The 20,218-nt window shown below is 39.5% G+C and overlaps 1 protein-coding gene across 1 annotated transcript in view; it reads left to right on the top strand.

The window, feature by feature from the left end:
* Positions 1-2,519: 2,519 nt before the first annotated feature.
* The window catches only part of cftr (CF transmembrane conductance regulator), a 34,147-nt gene continuing 16,448 nt past the window's right edge, over positions 2,520-20,218 (top strand). The window contains exons 1-12 of the mRNA XM_051382575.1: positions 2,520-2,848; positions 3,923-4,033; positions 7,092-7,203; positions 8,094-8,309; positions 8,965-9,054; positions 10,722-10,885; positions 11,112-11,237; positions 11,896-12,142; positions 12,284-12,376; positions 14,137-14,313; positions 14,527-14,718; positions 19,203-19,297. Of these exons, the coding sequence (XP_051238535.1) occupies positions 2,796-2,848; positions 3,923-4,033; positions 7,092-7,203; positions 8,094-8,309; positions 8,965-9,054; positions 10,722-10,885; positions 11,112-11,237; positions 11,896-12,142; positions 12,284-12,376; positions 14,137-14,313; positions 14,527-14,718; positions 19,203-19,297 (1,676 nt within the window). The 5' untranslated portion in view covers positions 2,520-2,795. The remainder of the gene's footprint in view (positions 2,849-3,922; positions 4,034-7,091; positions 7,204-8,093; positions 8,310-8,964; positions 9,055-10,721; positions 10,886-11,111; positions 11,238-11,895; positions 12,143-12,283; positions 12,377-14,136; positions 14,314-14,526; positions 14,719-19,202; positions 19,298-20,218) is intronic.

Consider the following 20,218-nt stretch of genomic DNA (forward strand, 5'->3'; position numbering starts at 1 on the left):
TCAACATGCACTTCACTGCGGCCCGTGGGTGGGCGGAGTTTGACCTCCAGTGAGGCCGATGTATATCACATTTCACACGCTGGCAGGTGAGTGGACCTCTTTATGTTATGCATTTTAATATTTTCTAATAAAACATTTAAAAATGCGCCACTATTGGATTGGTTTCATCTGTGGTGATTGAAAACATTATATGTGTAAGTAAGGTATTTTTAAAGCTCCTGCACACCTACAGTCCAGGTATTTCCACCTATGTGCTAGACCCTCTCTGGGCTGATCAATCACTTTCCTCTTAGGATTATTGCAACTTGTGATTTATCATTCATATATTAATAAATGGAGACACACTTAACTCCCAACATACTGAACATAGCCCCACCCAACTGAGCACGCCTCTAATCCTTTAGAACAAGTAAAAACAGCTGTGAGGATGAGCAAGGGCCTTCTAAGTATTTTATACTTGGCATGCTATCATTATACAGCAAGTATCTAATGTAAGTGATAAGTTAATTTTCTCAATCATTTAGTCCTGTTCTTACAGAATGTAAAAATAGAGGGAACTTGGATATACGCCATCATTATCTTATCCATGTGTAAGACTGACAGTCCCCCTGAGATATCATACTTTGGGGTAAAATCTTATCTGACTGCAAAGACAGTAAATGTCCAGCAGAGGTCACTCTTTCCTATAGGCAAATAACTTTCCTGTCCCTCAGCAATGACTCAAAAGTTCAGCAAAGTTGCAAGGAGTCAAGAATCTAACTTAATTCTCCTAAAGTCTCAATTCATTCAGTCTCTCAGTGACTCAGCTGCTGGTTAGTTATTGGGAGATTATACTATTACTACTATTATATACTATTCAGTATAAGATCAGGGATTAATTGTAACCTTTTCTTTTATTGTCTCAGTTAAATATTCTGTATATATATTTTTTATTGGCAATGTTCAAGTTTTATTTAAGCACATTTTGTGGGTTGCTTTTGTAACACAAACAAATACCTGTTCTACTTTAGAGCCAGAGCCTTCCTTCTGCTTATTTAACTTCTTTTGCTGCTTTCATATGTAATAAATTTGACTTACATATTGAATATTGTGATTCACGCTTGCCCTACAGACCAGTTATCCTTAATGTATCTTGTTTTGAATTGAGGATTGGCTCCCCTAGGTCTTTCCTATATCTAGAGTACACAAATGTGTGCATTCTTTGTGTCTGATACAGTTGCAGTTTGAGCAAGTTCAGTGCTACACAGTACACCAGTGTCACTGTGCAGAGTTTGATCATTTGTCCACCTCTGAGCTGAAATGAAACCTGCCCCACTGCTGTTTATGTCACTTTAACTTAAATAAAGACTGATGTAGATTTTCTCCCATTATACCATCTTTATTCATCAAGCAAAAACTTGATAGGATTATTACATTGGCTTTTTGCAGTGCATTTGTATTACTTGTTCTCTTGGGTAGCTGGGTAGTGCGTAGGGAAATCCTGACTTTATAGCCAGAAGGCTGCCCTGCTGCTTCAGTCCAACAGATAGTTATGGGGACCAATTGAGCATTTCTTCCAGCAGACCCACCCAGCCTGTGTGTCATTCTTAAAGTAAGTAACTGAAGTGTGCTGAAAGTGAAGAAGGCTTATTACCACATCTTCACATTTTATCTCTGTTCCCGTATGGAATGTCAGGAGGTTTTGATCCTCCCTCTCCTGAAACTGTACGTAACCTGAAACTGATAATAATAATAAAAACAGTTTCAAGTTCTTTTAGATGTCCCAGACAGTTTCTGATATTTTGTGAATGATAGTGAAGCAGCTGACTGGAGTGAAATAAGCAACAGCTTCTGGGATGAGTTTCTACTATAAAGCTTTTAGGCTCTGTTATGTTTATCTGGTCATTTATACTGACATAGAACAAAGAGGACACTTCTTACACACTGTATGAGAGACATTAAGACCAGGCCATGCTGTTCAGATGTTCTCTTTCATGTTAACACATGGGTGAGTGTTGTTTCATTTGACTGTCATCCACATGATCATATGTTTACCCATATAAAATATTTTCAGTTTATTTGGGAGGGGCAAGAGGCTTTTACAATTAAGTTGATTAAGGTTTTTCAAAGCTCCATCAGCACCACCTCCCAGTTTGGAAAATGTTTCCATTTTTTTTTAAATATCTGATTTGGAAACTATGCGAAGGGGTTGTGAAGTTATCTTGTGAACATTTTAGGAATGATTCTTTAGGCAAGACATATTTATTAGCACATTTTATATGCATACTTTCAAATAAAACTGGATTTGCTCTGATTGAAATTAAAGTGCATTAAAAAAAAAATGCCACAGCTCCCTCAGGCCACGCACTGGGAGACAGGAGTTGTATATGGATCAATATGTGACTGCGAAAGCGGCCTCATTGGGATCAGCTGGCTTTACTTCTTCTACTTGTTGCCACAATATGCAACCTGAGGCTCGTCGGCGTGGAAATGACGTGTGGAGACACGTTTTGGCGAGCTCATAAAGGATGGACTGTCCTCTCGCTGTCGCACTGAAGGAGAGAGCAAGACAACGGGAGCGGAAAGAGCGAGCGGGGCCAGAGAAGACCAGAGGATAGAGATACCGGTCTCGATTTGGGGGAGGAAGATAACTTAAGAGTGACATCATATCTACCGGAGGCACAAAGTGGAGGATAAAACAGGCGAGCACCCTATGTGTGTGGGGACGGAGCCACTCAGGGGACACACAGATGTGAGCGACGCGCACGAAAAACGACTCAGGTGCAGAGAACCCAAACTGGCGGCGCAATTATAGGATGCAGAAGTCACCAGTGGAAGATGCAAACTTCTTTTCCAAATATTTCTTCTGGTAAGACATGTTTCATCTACATCCTTTTATCTTTGGGTACTCGCGCACTTGACTCGCATGTGAGAAAATCATCACCAATCATCAGTTGGTAATTATTAGGCATGTTTGGAGCTTCCGAAAGACCATTGGTGAAGTTTTGTGAGGAAATAAAAGCCACATAAAACCTTGGAAACAAGTGTGATTGTGTTCTTGAGTGCTGTACACACTGTCGTGGACCGCTTTGGTGTCCTGTTTTCTTTCCAAATGAGATCACAACAATATATTTAACTCAAAGTGTCAGTGAGACGGTGGTTGTCGGCTTAAATTGCGTGCGTAAAATGCGCACCTGACTCGAAATGTGAGTTGTGCTCCGAAACCGATGAGGAACTTGTTCTAGAAAATTCTGTCAGGTGGGAGTGGATGCTTTTGATTTTTTGCGAAGTCCTTAAAAATTTGTGGAGTGTGGTCATTAAGATGAATAAAAACATGATTATTAACGATATTAACTTTACAGTTGAGATTTAAAGGGCGATTATATGGTAACTTTATTATATATTTTTGATAATCTTTATGAATATTCTCCCCCCAGTATGTATATATATAACTCTAACCCACTAATGAGAGGTCCCAAAGAAAGAAGCAGACCAAATAATCAGATGATGTAATTGTTACAGCCTTTCTTTAAATGGTTTAGTCACAGGGACTAGAAAACATCTGACTTTATGTCCCTTCTACAGCAGTTTACATTAAAGGTTCCAGACACTGTGCCTAATGCCAAAGGCTTAACTTGTAACCACACAAAAACAAATGCATTCAATATAATCTTTAACATATCTTTACCTAATTATATCATGTATTTTATATGTGTTTAATACATGATATGCCCACAGTGTCTTTCAGCTGGGGATAAAATAAAAAATGCATCCCAGTGCACTTTGAATACATACTGTACATATCAATAACAAATAGATTTTGTAGCCAATTTGTGCATATGTTGGACTGTAAATATTAGCATATTCCCAAATACATACATTTGTTTGCCTGGTTTCAAACAGCTGATATCCAACAATAGTTAAATCTGTGGTTTCCGTGCAGGTGGGCATCACCGCTGCTGAAGAAGGGCTTTACAAAGAAGTTGGAGCTGTCAGATGTGTATAAGGCTCCTTCCTTTGATCTGGCAGACAACCTCTCTGAGAGACTCGAAAGGTTTGTGCACTTCTGTAACTTACTGGGTTGTTTTTTTTTTCAGTGTTTTACGTCCCTGCATTCTGGCTGGTAATTGACCTGCTGTAGACCAGGTTCATAAAGAGATTTAGATTATGGCACAGGTCAGAGGTAGTGTTCTCCCTGATTCACTGATTGTCACTTTTGCACAGTGGGTTCCTCAGGTGTGATAGGGTTAAGAAGTCTTGTTTTTGATTAGTTTTTAAGCAAGTTGTCTGGCGTGCATAAGTTCCAACCATATTGGAATGCTGCATTATACCTAATTGATATGTAAATCAAATTGCCATTATGTAATACGTACTCTGAAATAAACATGAGCCTGTCACCTGTCTGGTAGTTAGAGATGATATAAAAGTGAGGAGTTTCATTTAAAGGAGCAGTTTTTGTCATTTACCCTAACCCCAAAGTTACTAGTACGGTGAACTGTTCTCTTTAAAAGGGCAGAAAAATCCATCCAGACCTATATCAACACCTTAAAATAAGCATTTATGGGTCCGTTCTATTGTTTGGTGTGGCACATTTCACATTAAGTGCTTGCTGAACACAAACAAGGTGATCTCTTAGCATATCTTCTGCATTTTCAATGGGGTGTGCCACCAGCACTAATCTAAACCATCAACAGTAAACATCCAATTTTTGGCATCAGTCCATCAGAATCAAAGACCAAAGGCCTCTTTGGACAGCCTCCGTTTGCACCAATTGTCAGTTAACCCCATTTGTTTTGAAGCTGGTTGTAGGGAATTCTAGGAAATGCATGAAATCACTGACTGACATGCATCTACAAATAATGAAAATACAGAAATTGTCTAGGTATGAAACTATTTACTGTATCAACTACAGCCATCTACCTAGAAGTCTGCATGCTCAATGTTTTTCATACGTGCCCTTTACATGTGTTTATAGTAGCCATTCTACCCTCAGACTAAGGTTAAAATATGGGCTGGCATTTAAACCGAGCTAGACACAAACCAAATGTGTGTGCCAAACAAACAACCAGGCAACAGATGATGGACAAGGTTAACTTTTCTCTCTGTACTTTCAATTGTCAATCTGCCTCGGTTCATCTTTTCTCATGTTATTTCCCTTTCTCACCAAGCAACTCCTTTTTTCTGTTTATGATCCTCTCTCTCTCTCTCTCTCTCTCTTCCTCTCCCTCATTCTTTTGTTAAATTGAATAAACCTTGCATTCGCTTGACTTTTATTCTCTCTTTCTCCTTTCTGTGACTGTCAGTTTTATACCCCTCTTTTCCCTGCCTCATTGAAATGGCAAATTTAAAATTCAAAATATTTTAACTTTAAAACTCTGTTTCTGATATCTGCAAATACTGTTTCTACTTTGTCTCTTTTTCTTTCATTTTTTTTTCTTTTTCCATCATTACGTTGCTCTCTTCTGTTAATTCCTTCCCTTCTTTCTCCTCTCCATCCTGTATTTTACTGAAGATTTTATAGTGAGCAAATGCCAAACCTTTGACAAAATTTTATTTGCTAACCCAAAGATTAAATAGTCCTGTGTCTTCTTTCTTTTATTTGTATTTTTTACCTTGCCTAACAACCACAGCAGTGTCCTACATTAGCCTTGCCTCTTGGGTTACCCAGGGGCCCACGTCACGCTGAATGGTGCCAGCAAGCCAGTTAATGTACATGGGTGTTAAAAAGTCGACCTTTAGAAAGGGCCCGATGCCCACCGAGTGATGAATGAGCAGTGGTGGGTGATTTTGCTTTCATTATTCTGATCAGGCAAACAGTGAAGGCTTCTGGGAATGTGAACTTTACCTTCCATTAAAGCATGCTGTGTACCTTCAGCCCCTTCATCACCCACTCAGTTCAATTGAATGAGCTTTTCTGGCATGGAAAGTATTTCATTATGCTGATATTGTAAACATCAAAACCTAGAAAGAAATATCAGTAAAGAAATATACAAAACATAGATTATAAAGTTAGCATTTTAAAAATACATTTCCTATAGAAAATAACCAATATAAGTGGTATTATTACAGTAAACAAATACTGTTTGCTTGCCTCTAACACTTTAGTGTAGTGCTAGCAATTGTCCCTCATGCGCCAACCATATTTCCCATTAGTTTTGTTAAATCATCTACAAGCTCTAGAAGAAGAACTAGAAGAAGATACATTTGATGAAAGTATTTTTTCATCCTGTTTGCCATTGACCACCACCAGCAACCCTGAGAGCTCCACTTCTGTTTGTTTTAAAGGGAAAAAAGACTGCTTCCTGTTTCGTGCTATAAAGCCATTTTTTTCAAATTTACCTGGTGGTGATTTATAACATTTATATATTGGCTGTGCACTATTGAAAATGATAACAAATTCACTTTGAACTGAGTGATATGAATCTGAGATGGTGTCCATCCATTTGTGTTTACACTGTTCCAGGGTGTGGGCATGACGTGGACCCTGACCAGGTCATCAGTGTTAACTCTAAACCAATGGGCAATTTAGACTTTCCATACGTCTATCAATTGTTGTTTAACTTCAGGATATCAATTGGGTAACACTTAAGTCTTTGTCCTCTTACTCTGTTTTTATCACTTTCTTCCTTGATGGTGTCCCCTCCGTCCTTGTCCACTTCTTGTCCCATCACTCACTGTTGAACTGGTCAGCCAAATCACCCTGGTTGTAAATGACCCTCAGAGAACAATGCAGCTACTTACTTTAGCTGTAACTGCTTGCCAGGGAAGTTGTGGGAAGTTAATCAACAACAGTGTTGTAACAAGGGCAACAAAACTTGAAGCCACAATAGCCGATATCCAATAATATGTGTAGAAAAATTTATAAAACTTGATGACCAACAGCATGAACATAAATGAAAATAAATTAATACATTTCAGCTTCTTACTTTGTCACTGAAGCACCTGCCAAAGTTAAGATAGGACTCTGGAAACCTCTGAAAACTGGACGGCTGGTTTGTTGCCAAAACAGTAATAGATAAATAGAACTTTGCTGGCATTTGGCTGGTGGATGTTATTCTCCTACCCTGCTTGCACTGCTGTTAAACTGTGTTGTAACTATGTCCTTGTTGTAGAGAATGGGACAGAGAGGTGGTCTCAGCCAAGAACCAGCCCAGGCTGATGAAAGCGCTGGCCCGCTGCTTCATTGGCCCGTTCGCCTTCTTTGGTGTCCTCCTCTACCTCGGGGTGAGTCTGTCGGTCTCTCTGGAGGAAACGGACATGCTGTAACTCAACTTAGAAAGTGTGGTGTTAAGTCTGTCATAATGGATCATACTTGTACCATTGAGTTACCGAGGTACAGTTGTCATTCTTATTTTATGCTCATCAAACAACACAAACTACAGGTATGAATAAATACAGTATCAGGTAATGTCGAGCTCCACCTGTATGTGTCTGTTGGTGTGGAGTGGTGAGGGCCTATGGAGCTACAATGCCCTGATGCACACAAACATCACAAGCATGTCGCACCATAGTGTCGGAAACCATCTCACTGTCCAGGATTTACAGGAAGGTGGTCGCGTCACTTAGTACAGTTGTAGGTGGTTGTCATGACAACAAGAATGCCTGTTAGATGTTAAGAGGCTATGTGAGAAAACAGAAACGTTTTAGAGAAGAAGACAAAAGAGTTTGTGGTTGATTAAGGTTCTTAGATATTTAACACAATCTAACTTATGTTACAGTTTAATGTCAAATTGTGATATTGACACTGATGTCCTCTTATATTGGCCATCTTGGTTAGCTGGACATGTTCTGATCCAGATATGAATCCATACATTTTGGTGTCCAAAAAATGGTGTGACATTGGGTGTTATGTAACATTTTTAAAAAAATATATTTTTATATACTACAGCACTGAATTATCAAAGATATAAATTGAAATTTCAAAATTATTGGAAATATTAGGATTATGCACCCTAGCAGGGGTATGCATTAGTGATATCTATTTTTAAGCTAGACACCTGAAAGTTAGGACACCAAACAAGCTGACTGATTTGTGTTTCTCAACCAGAAAGAAAAATGTAAAAGTCAATCAGATCAGTTAATCTCTTCTCTTATTGTCACATCTTTTGGTGTAGGAGGCTTCCAAGACAGTGCAGCCACAGCTTCTGGGTCGCATCATTGCCTCCTTCGACCCGTTCCACGCTCCGGAGCGGAGCCAGGGTTACTTCCTGGCCCTCGGTCTCTGCCTTCTCTTCACCGCCCGCTTCCTCCTGCTGCAACCTGCCATCTTTGGCCTGCATCACCTGGGCATGCAGATCCGCATCGCCCTTTTCAGTCTTATATACAAGAAGGTAAGGAGAGGACAGGGTATACTTATGAAACTGGGACTTAGTTGTTTCTTTATTTGTGTAAAACCTCACCTGGTTTTCACAGGATGGTCGATTTTCCAACCTCATTTCCTTTTTTAAGCTCTCTGTCCAAAGATATGTCTAAAAGGTACAAACAATAATATTTAATTATTTATTATTTTATTATCTTTATTATTTAAATTGCAACATAGTGAGGGTAAAAAGTATAATATTTGCCTCTGAAAGGTTAATTAGAAAATTTCCAAAAACATGTAGCCAGTGGCACTGTGGGCCTTTTTCTCTGATTATACTTGAATGAAACACTCGCTACTTAAAGTCACTGCTGGAACAACCAGTTGTTGGAACAAAACAAAACCACCTAACTGATAAGATGGTAAGACAGTTGCATGTGAGCATTTGTTTGCTTTTTTCTTTCCATTGTTTTTAAGATTGGACAGAATAATCAACTGAATGCTTGTTTAGCATTCGTGACCAGAAAGCATCTCATATGAGGAAGTCCAATAGTGGTGATCCACAGGCAGCTGAGGGGGGTGTGGCAGCCTGGTGTCAAATCATGGCCACGTGTCACTGACTTCCTCTCAACCAATTCACTTTCACCCTTTCTGCTTCAACTGACCCTAACCTTTGACCTTTTCAGACCCTAAAGCTGTCCAGTCGAGTCTTGGACAAGATCAGCACTGGTCAGCTGGTCAGTCTGATGTCCGCCCACCTCAACAAGCTGGATGAGGTGAGAAAACCAAAGTATTTTGTCTACTTCAACTTTTAAATCAGGTTTCTTTTTTTATTTTACTATCCCACAAACCACTAATCTGGCAATTTGGATGCTCCAAATCCAAATGCAAGGTACCTCTCGTACACTGTCTAGTGCCAGTGTTTGGTTTGTCCCTTCTAGGCTACTGCGGCAAACTCCATATCTGTAGATATAAAAGGCTCATTCTAAGGTAAAAGAAACATAACGATTCCTATATTCAGGTGATTATACACATATTAAAACATAGATATGAATATTATATTACATTTCTGCCAATAGATCCTCCTACATGTCACACACTGGATCTTTAAATCAAAGGAACAGTACTGTAGTTTTACACTCATAATTTGCTGGGAGAAAGTTGTTGTCTCCACAGGCAGGATGAGGCACAAGAGAACTGACAGTTCACACCCTCACTGACTTCAGTGTGTCTGCTTCATTACCCCACACCTTCATACTGAGGGTCAATTACATGACAATAGATCTGGAACAATACACACACATATACCATGCAAATAAACACACACAATTAGGTGTGTGTGCCTAAACAAAGTATTCTGTAACTGTAAATCAGTGTTGAAAAACAAAATTCAATGCAAGACAACATAGCTTGTGTAGGTGTGTGTGTGTAGACTGAACTCAGTCTCGCCTTGGGTCTCACTGAGGCGTTGAATTTGGAAACACTCTGACACATCACAACCTGCTTTGAGACAATTATCACCTGGCTTGGATGTGGCTTGGCCAATGCACCGCTCTCTCCTAATAATGACTAGTTGGGGTTACCTAGGCTTTTCGTGTGTGTGTGTGTGTGTGTGTGTGTGTGTGTGTGTGTGTGTGTGTGTGTGTGTGTGTTTGAGTTGATTCCTTTGTAAGTGAGTAGATGGATAAGAGCTTATTCAGGTGAGAGCTGACAGTTTCTCACTTACAGTACAGCTGAGGCTCAAATGTCTGAATGAAAGAATTCCTCTAAACATAAAGTTTGTTTGATACATTCACTCTTCTATCTTTATTTCTTTCTTGACTAATTCTGTCTAGTTGTCAGTCATTGTAATAATGCATTAATTAATTCAAATATGTGTAGGGAATGGAGAATTTACATTAAGTAATCCTGCCAAAATGCCATCTGGTTAACCCTGCACTCTGACCTCACTGAGGTAAATAAAGGTGTAGCTGAATGTGTGCCACAGTGGTTGAGAGGGCTTTACTTTTACAGTAGGACCAGGTTCAAATATTTGACATTCTTAAAGTAATACTCATACAGAATGTTTTAGTGTTGCATACTGACTCCTCTAGTCAGCTTGGATTCACAGCAGTTCCAAATTATTCTTATGGTGACCCAATTCAGCAGAAAAGTAATTGAAGTAACATAGTTATACACGTCACATTTAGGTGCCAGACATTATGTAATAGTCTAGCATAGCATAATCCACTTGCAATACTATACCCAAACTGCATGTTTTCACAAAAATATGGCGAAATATGTATTTGAGTGGATGATAGTATTCCTTGAATCTGATCTTTAACCTCTTTGTGGTCAGGAGCAAAACAACATTTCCAGTATTGCTCCTGCAATCAAGCCATATCCCAATGTGTACCCAATGTACACTAATGTCATCATTGTGTACTGTGTATGTTTATTCCAGAGCTTGGGTCTGGCCCACTTTGTATGGATCACCCCTCTGCAGTGTATATTGTGTGTGGGTCTGATCTGGGAGCTGATCGAGGTGAACGGCTTTTGTGCTCTGGCAGCTTTGACTCTGCTGGGCATCATCCAGGCTTGGCTCAGCCAGAAGATGGGACCACACCGGTGAGCAAACCACACATCCTCTCATAGTATAGAACATATATCAGTGTCAGTATATGTAATCTCTGTATGTGTGTGTGTGTGTACACTTGCCTGTGTATCTTCGTTTACATTTGTTTCAGTGTGTACATCATTGACAGTATATATTAGGTGGACATACAGAAATCCGCTTCTATGCATATATGATGCTGCCATAAGTTGGTAAAAAAAAACTGTATCCTGTAAACAGGATGAAGCGTGCAGGGATGATCAACCGCCGCCTGGCTCTCACCTCAGAGATTGTGGAGAACATCCACTCTGTGAAGGCGTATGGTTGGGAGGACGTGATGGAGACCATCATCAAGAACATCAGACAGTAAGAGACCAAAACACATAACAAAGGGAACATTTCCTACTGCTTTTTTTGATTGTTTTAATACCCAAGTTTAGAATAGTTTAGTCATGTTTGCTTCATGCTGACTGCTCTGGTCATACGTAAGTCTGCATACTGTGTACAACTCCTCATCTTTTAAGTCATCCATCTCTCTAGTATCTTTTCATATACTATCTGTGAATTGGTGATATAGATTGAGTCAGCCGACATCTGTTTCAAAAGGCTTTGACTGAACAGTAGAAATGGAATCAACCTGGTGCTAAAACTGAGAGAGAGATGTTAAAACATGTGGTCAACCAGCAGAGCCACGCTGGCGTCACTGGTGGCTGCCAGAATCCGGATCACAGTAATTGACAAGTACAATAAACGTACGGGAAAGAGTTTTGGTGTCATGGTGCAGAAATATGTTGATAAGTATCAGAGATAACACAGAGCCACCAAGACTTCACATTTAATTGATAATAGCAGCATGAAAAACTAACATGCTGTTAACCAAAACCTTTTTGGGTGTTGGTTTTTCTTTGAAAGCAAAAGACAATTCCTCTTAGTCTGAGAATTCAGGCATTAAGTCTATACGAAGTCACTGAAATCAATAATATGACCTGAATAACAATGTTTTTTACTTTCCCAACCTCCTCAGGGACGAGATGACGCTGACAAGGAAGATTGGTTCTCTGCGGTATTTCTACAGCGCCTCGTACTTCTTTTCCGCCATCTTGGTCATTGTATCTGCCATTGTACCACACGCACTCAGTAAAGGAATCATCCTGCGCCGTATCTTCACCACAGCCTCCTACTGCATGGTGCTGCGTATGACACTGACTCGCCAGCTGCCAGGATCCATCCAGATGTGGTACGACACGCTCGCACTGGTCAAGAAGATCGAGGTAGGTTTCTGAGGGGGTATGCCTGCTAGAAATGATCATCAACAGATTAAATATGGCTTCCAACAGCTAATAACGATTGAGCAGTACATAATTAATGTATATTTAATACTGATGTACCTGCCTGTGTTTTGTTTTCTCTAGGAATTCCTGATGAAGGAAGAATACAGAGTGCTGGAGTACAACCTAACCACCACCGAAGTGGAGCTGGTCAACGTGTCTGCATCTTGGGACGAGGTTTGTTCATCTCTGTGTGCCAAAACTGAATGTTAGTGTCACTCAGCAGTTATACAAAGTACTGTATGTACCAGTTGAGAACATTACTGCCTAAACTCGAGTAACACCAAAAATGAAAACACTAACATTCCCAAATCTCAGTGTGGCTTGATTGGATGCTATATCAAGAAGGAAATATAGCCTCCTTGGATCTGTTGATTGCAAACAAAAGTCTTACGTCTTTAAGTCTTTAAGTCTTTTATTTAGGTGCCATGCTCACATCATACCCTCTGATATGGGTGGCTTAAGGTGCAGTCCTGCTGAAAACACCTTGGAAACCGATCCCTCTGGCTTATACAAATAAGATATATGTTTGTCCAACTGAGAGTACTGTAACATATTAAATACTATAAGCTGATAAATCATTATCTGACTTACAAATGTCGATATTGGTACTGGTAACAATCCAGTATTGAAGAGGCTAGTACATTTACTGTAAGAGAGCAAGGCATGTATTACAGGTATAATGGTTAATTCCTCGCCATCACTGTGAGTGGGTAGTATAATCTTATCTATAGGCAGGGGCTGTAAACTTAGTCTAACAGGTGTGATTCATTGACCACCCAATACCGTGAGAAAACCATCGTCCAACTGTGTTTTTTTCCGTCACTTTGCATAATTGATTATCCCAGTGTCGTCACCATGCTTTGCCTTTGCTGGGAACACTCTGAATCTCCCTATTGAGATTCAGAGTTGTTCATCACCTAATTCCCAGATTCTCCTCTTGCCTTCTCCTCTTCCTGGAATGTGCCATTCGCAGATGAATGGGAGGGGTGTTGCCTTTCTTTACTGCCGACAGCACGTACGTCAGTTCATTAGAATGAGAATCACACGGACAAACGTATACGAACCACAGCAAGTCCCGGCACTAGAGGAACGGTGAACCATAAAATGTCACAGGGGTCAGTCATTAAGCTGGCGAGTCAAGCAGAGTTCCCCTTTTCTAACAGTGAGATGTGTCACCCGTTAATCTTTACAGAGGCAGTGACAGATGAGGTGAAATGAGGCCATTGTAAGACTTTGGGAGTCTTCTTCTGTCTTCGGAGAATCTCTTGTTTCTCACAGCAGTTTGACCTGGTGCTACTGTCTGAAGGCACAGCATGACAGACACACTAATTCAGCCCTGAAGCAGGCAGTTATGTAAACTAAAGGAAAAACAATAATCAACTGCATGCCATGCACACTTACAAGCACAGAATGATGGCTACTTAAGCATAGTATGGAATAGTATTTTAAAGTATAGTGTAGTGTATTGTAAAAGTATACTGTTGCACCAAAGCATGTGGCACTGTACCCTAGTATAGTAGAATATGGAATAATATAGCACATTGTAGTACAGTGAAGTATTATAATATGTATAATGAACTACTGTATAGTTGAGGCTAGTTGTTTTTATTATGTACACTATTAGAGATCATGTTAAATCTCTGTAATAAAAATCAAGTGTGGATTTCTGATTATACAAATGTCATTATTATTTTTTGTACATAAAAAAACAAACCAAACAAAACATGGAGAAATGGTTAAATATGAACTTATGCTAATATGATCATTTTATACTATTCCCCTTGTACTTATTACTGTTACTGGAAGCATATTCTGAGCTGTTTGTTTTGAACAGTGTAGACTTGCTAACCTGATTTCGCCAAATGATTTGTTACACAGAACTTGATACATCTTTGGTGTTTATTCCAACAGTGAAGAATGATTTTGAATTGTAGGGCATTGGCGAGCTGTTTGAGAAGATCAAGCAGGAGAACAAAGCAAACGGACACCTGAACGGTGACGCCGGCCTCTTCTTCACTAACCTGTACGTCACACCTGTTCTCAAAAACATCAGCCTGTACCTGGAGAAGGGAAAAATGCTGGCGGTGGCTGGATCCACTGGCTCAGGGAAGGTAGGTCAAAGAAATCATCTCATCCAAATGTGAGTGTTTATGAAGACTATGCTGACTCTGCAAGTGCTACTGAATCCATCTACTGGTCAAAGTGCCCTCAAGCAAGGCATGTTGTACATGTTGACTCATTGCAGGCTGCTACAACTACCTTTTGCCTGAGAATAAAAATGTAGCACAAAAAAGTGTGACCAGTTTTTTCCCTGTTTATACCAGAGCTCCCTGCTCATGATGATCCTGGGAGAGTTGGTGCCTTCAGAGGGTAAAATCAGACACAGCGGTCGCATCTCCTTCTCACCACAGACCTCCTGGATCATACCGGGGACAATACGAGACAACATCTTGTTTGGCCTGACCTATGACGAGTACCGCTACACCTCCGTCATCAAGGCCTGCCAGCTGGAGGAGGTAACTTCACTTTATCATACTATACATTATTTTTTCCTTCCCTGCTTCTTCACACTTTGTGACGTGCAGATGAAGTGGATTTATGTAGGTGTGTGTAACCTGGAGCACTATTACTCATGCAAACTACACAGATCGTCTGTTTGTTCCAAACATAAACACTTCTTTAGTAGTAGAAGATTTGTGGTAAATTGGTGCATTTGGTCAATGTTTTCACCCAGGTAGCAATGTTCTCAACCCTCTCAAAACACTTCAGGATAATTTACTGAGCATTCTAGTCAATATGGTCAGGGAACCTCAAACATAAAATACCCATATTGTGCTGAAAACATAAGCATTTGGAACATGTGAGTGTTCAAAACATAGAAACAAACTATGTTTAGCCGTACTTTCAGAAAATGTGGGTGTTTGGAACATAATAAGAATATGGAAAAACAATGGAAGTGATCACACTATAGTAACAGTTTTTGTGCCGCCATGAAAACTCCACTCAAAGCTTACCACAGCCACTCTTCTCAATGGAAAAAGTACAAACAAGTGTCAGTGAGAATATGTTGAGTCACTATAAATCAGCGACACAGAGTAGCAACATGTATTGCTACTTCAGTTGCAAACTTTTCCAGCTTCCTCCTCAAGTCCTCTTCTCTTTCATTGGACTGATGCTCTCTGCTCAGTTGTCTGTTTGGAGCCTCTGCTCAGGTTTCCCAAGTCCACATTTACACCCATTATGTCCCTCACACACACAAAGACACACATGTTTGCACGTTCTCTGCCTCTTACACTGATACACGTACACACGCACTCGCACTCTCATAAGCCTCAGTGTTGAGTGACGGCCCCTCAGCAGAATAATGTCTCCTCTGTTGCCATGGAAATCTCTCGTTATATCACTGGGATGGAATATGAGCTTGTTGGTTCCCAGTGACAGACGTTGCAATACAGACGAGCTGTATGGACAAACCATCAGCTCTGTGGGCTTGTTAGGTCTCTGATTAAATATTAACTTATCAAATATTTTTTACATTGATGAGCATACAAACATGATGTTACATACATGAAAGTGAAGTAGGTGTTTATTATGATTAACTTGTTTTATATTTTTGTATATACTGTATATACACTGCTGTACATATATACATAAATTATTTAAATTTCAACATCCCAAATTCAGAAATTATGACATCTGATAGTCATAGGGTATAAAATAAGTCATTATTTCTGTGAATATATAGGAATAAATAATGTAGCACATTACAGTGACAAAGTATATTAAATAATGAACTGTTGCATCCATCTGAACTACCGCAACCATTTAAAAAATGTCCATAATCAAATTTTTTGAATAATTTTTGTAACTTATGTAAATATATAGTTTATACTGACAATCGTGTGACATTTCCTTATTATGTTGATATTTTAAATACACCGAGGGTGACACCATCATATTTATTTACTACCACGCCCCATCTCCTGTGGCACTGACGGTGCCTCAATGGTTTTGACAAAAACACAACATGGTGTCACAGCAAACAAAGCTAGCATGCAATATTGACCTCTCTGTAAAAAACAACCTCCATTTTGTCTTTGAGGAGAGGCGTCAAACTCTGGTAGAAGCAGCATGAAGAGGTGTCATCAGTCCTGCTTTGTACTGTGTGTAAATGACAAATGACTTCTGATTGTGGGTGTTGAGGCAGACAAACCGGAGAGACTATGCCTCTGAAGTATTGTTAAAAGAGCCTTTAACAATGACACAGTGTTAAAAAGTAGCTTACCTTCACACAGTGTTGGGGCTGATGCATTGTTTGAAGTAGTCAGTTGTGGTTACCAGCCAAGTTTAAGATATTAATGTCTCTCTTAAATTGGCTATAGGATTTAGTGACATCTAGTGGTGAAGTTGCAGATTACAATAATATGAATACAGCTCAGCCTTCCAAGCGTGTAGGAGAAACTACAGTGGCTGTGATACTCGGGAAAGACCCTATCGAGAACCAGTGTTTGGTTTATCTTTTCTGGGCTCCTGTAGAAACATGGCAGTTCAACATGGCGGCCTAAGTAGAAGAGGACCTGCTCCCTCTGTAGATAAAAACAGCTCATTGTAAGGTAACGAAAACACAATGATTCTTATTTTCAGGTTATTATGTATATATATTATATATATTATAGTTTTAGTCTTTCCTGTGTAAGACCTGTAAATCAATTTGATAGTGATGACAGGTTTAAATCTTAAGTTTTTTTTACCAAACACACCAATTGTGCCTTTGAAAAAAACACTTGTCTGTGTCTGCCAAATTACTTTAAATATGAATACATGATATGAATAGTTTTCAACTGATCATTAATAGATGCTAGGCAGCATAAGCTCTGTAGTAGCCAATCCAAATAACATAAAAGCATTTGAAGGTTACCTGTAGCTTTTTAGAAGTACAAATTCTGAACATTAATTCTCGATGCATTGTCTCACCAATCACTTCAAGACGCTCAAAATTTCTTAAGAAGAGGAGCGAAGGTTTACTCTGTACTTTATGCTATAGGAAAAAAAATCCCAAGGCAACCCTGTCAGACAGGAGTGACAACTAGAGTAGATTTCTCCAGACAGAGACAAGGCGTTTAGTGGGCTTGTGACTGCAATTCCTCACTATTGTTGCCCCCTGAAGCACCAGACAGACTGCGGTGGGTGGTCTTTCCTCTGTAAACTCATCATTTGCCTCCAGCCTCTAGCTGCTGGCGCGTCAGGTGCTTTTTGTTCACAGCGAGACACACAACATGTCTTTTTACTGTGGTGCCTTATTTAACAAGCTGTTAAACAACATGTTAACTTGATTCCCTATGCGCTGCTGTCAGGACAGCGGAAGCTGCCGTTAAAAAGGTAGGACGTTTTAACGATGATAAACTTGTGCTGTCACTTCATCTTTATTGGTGTGGGCATCTATTTTCATTATTAATTACCACCGAACACAACTATATGTCTCTACTTGTGACATCCCTCATGTGTCTATCCCAACTGTGGTTTGTGCTTTTTGTGTGGTTTGAACTTTGACAATGAATCTGTTAGCCTATGATCATGAATTAATTTGATTACTAGGTAAAAGTCATGTATACTATAAAATACATCTTTTGTGCATATTAGTTAAAGATTTTATTAGGATCACTAAATATTATTTTAATGTTTAATGTGCTTGAAATAGTCAGGGGCGGATCTGAAGAAATATTCTCAGAGGGTGGCATTAAGACTTTAGGGGGCGGCAGAAATATATGTTGATTCAATTGAAAACAATCACATATGTCAATATTTGCTTGAAAAGGCCCAAATTAAGACATTTTAATTTTAAAAAATTACATTATTGTGGCAAGAAATATCTAAGTGTGGAAAATCAAAATCTTAAGACAGTTTTCCAAATACGTGGACTTTTTCATTGAACTTAAACCTATCACTTAGTCTAAAATGTTATCATAGCAGATCAGTGAATTCTCGTTTTTAAATGTGTTACTTTTAAATCAATGTGTTCAATTTGACAGCATTTGACACCAAACCAGGAGCTAGGGTGGGCAGGCATTTCTTAGGGGTGGCAACATCCACCCCATTCCACCCCTCTAGATCTGACCCTGGAAACAGCAATTGCCCATACGAAACAATTGTATATTTCTTCTTTTTTTTTTTTTTTTTGTTAAATTTTCTGGTGAAAACCCTGTTTTCCCTTTGACTGCATGGTGCCAAAATTCAGTGCCGTTTCAAGCTACCACTGGTGTTTTCCATTGAGAAACTATTGTATTTCCTTGCATAGAACACATTGGAAAATCACCAGATCCCAAAAACAACTATTACTAACCAATAACTAACACGTTGTGTAGCAACACAAATGTTACAAGGGGCTTTGCAGCAATTTTCTGCCCCTAAAAAGAGTTGAGGGTGGGCAGGGAAAAGTGTGTTAGGTAGGGTGATAGTCGGCACAAGGACTGTGCAAGGACAACAGGCCCACATACAGTGCAAAGGGGACAGTTCAAGATGTCACACTTCAACTATTCAAGTGGTAAAAGTGGCATGAGACACAAACAAAGCTTTAGTTTTCCTGTTTCAATGTCCCAGCCTTGCATATTGCAAACATAACATTTCATCTGCTAGACGTATCCATGTTTTTAACATTCAAGACCATCAACTTTTGTCCCAGTGGCCTAATATTAATGTTGTGTTTTTATTCTGTATTATAAGTTATCAGAATGAGTAGATAACATTTGAGTTAACTCATTGACCTAGTTTGAGTAAGTGTAGCATTTAGCACAGTGGAGTGCACCTTGCACCCTGTTTATTTAATTTAAGCGTTTAACTAATATACTAAGTACAGTGTGCAATTAATTAAATTAAATCTGTCCTCACTGTTTTTGTCCTTTCGTCAAGCTCTCTGCTGTCACACACTCCCTCTTGTTGTTGTATAAGAGGTGATCATTGCATGGATGCGTTTGACCCGCTGACCCCTCGTTTTCCTCTCTAGGACTTTGCCTTGCTGCCTGAGAAAGACAAGACGCACCTCATCGAAGGAGGGGTGACCCTCAGCGGCGGTCAAAGGGCACGTCTTGGCCTGGCCAGGTACTTTCTGTCACACCTGAGCATCTGTCAGCATGCCAGACCACCTCTGCTGATTAGTCATAATTACGGCCTTTGTCCAACCATTATAGGAACATGTTGTACAGAGGACACAAATAGAACATGTTTTAAGATTTGAGTCATACTTCTAATTGATGAAGAGGTCTGGAGAGGTAAATATAGCAAGCAGTGGGTTGTTTTTAGAGATCATCAAGAATAGAATCTGCAATATGATATGGTTCAATAAGAAATGGGAATTTAATTGCCTTTGTAGTTTAAGAAGGAGTTCAAAGGGACAGAATATCAGCCGCTCCACAGCGCATGGATCAAAGGGAGCAGCTCAAATAAATGACTGAAGAATACACCAAACAACATTTTTTTCCTTAAAAAACCCAACACATGTTCACTTCTGCAACCTTTATCTACATCAGAGGTCTGCATACACACTGTAGCTCACAATGAATACATTTAAAACATCAACCATAAACTAATCAGTGTTATTAATATTATTATTATCCAAGGTAAGAGGTCCCAAATAAAATGTCTATTAAATAATAAGTATCTCTGATTTGACGTCTTTGGCAATGCTTCAAGGTTCAGTGTTGGTTCCCAACAGTGTAAAGGATCGAGCCTCTTCTGTAAATAGTCGTCACCTTCCAAAGCCAACAACCATTACCTGTCATTCTTATCTGTCTGTCTGCACGCAGTACACTGCTTTATGGTCTCACGTTTTAATGAGTGCTTTCTACAGCCCCAGCAGAGCTTTATTACTCCATTAAATCTTTGTGTAGATTACAACAGTCAGACACTCTCATATTCCCATGCATTATTTATTGGTTTAGTGTCCTGGCATCAATTTGTCGCCATTCGTTGGTTTTTGGTTTCTGCTATCAGTGTAATCAGTGTAATATTCACTGGAAGTGA

Source organism: Dicentrarchus labrax, unplaced genomic scaffold (assembly GCF_905237075.1).
Source record: "Dicentrarchus labrax unplaced genomic scaffold, dlabrax2021, whole genome shotgun sequence".
NCBI classification, from domain to species: domain Eukaryota; kingdom Metazoa; phylum Chordata; class Actinopteri; family Moronidae; genus Dicentrarchus; species Dicentrarchus labrax.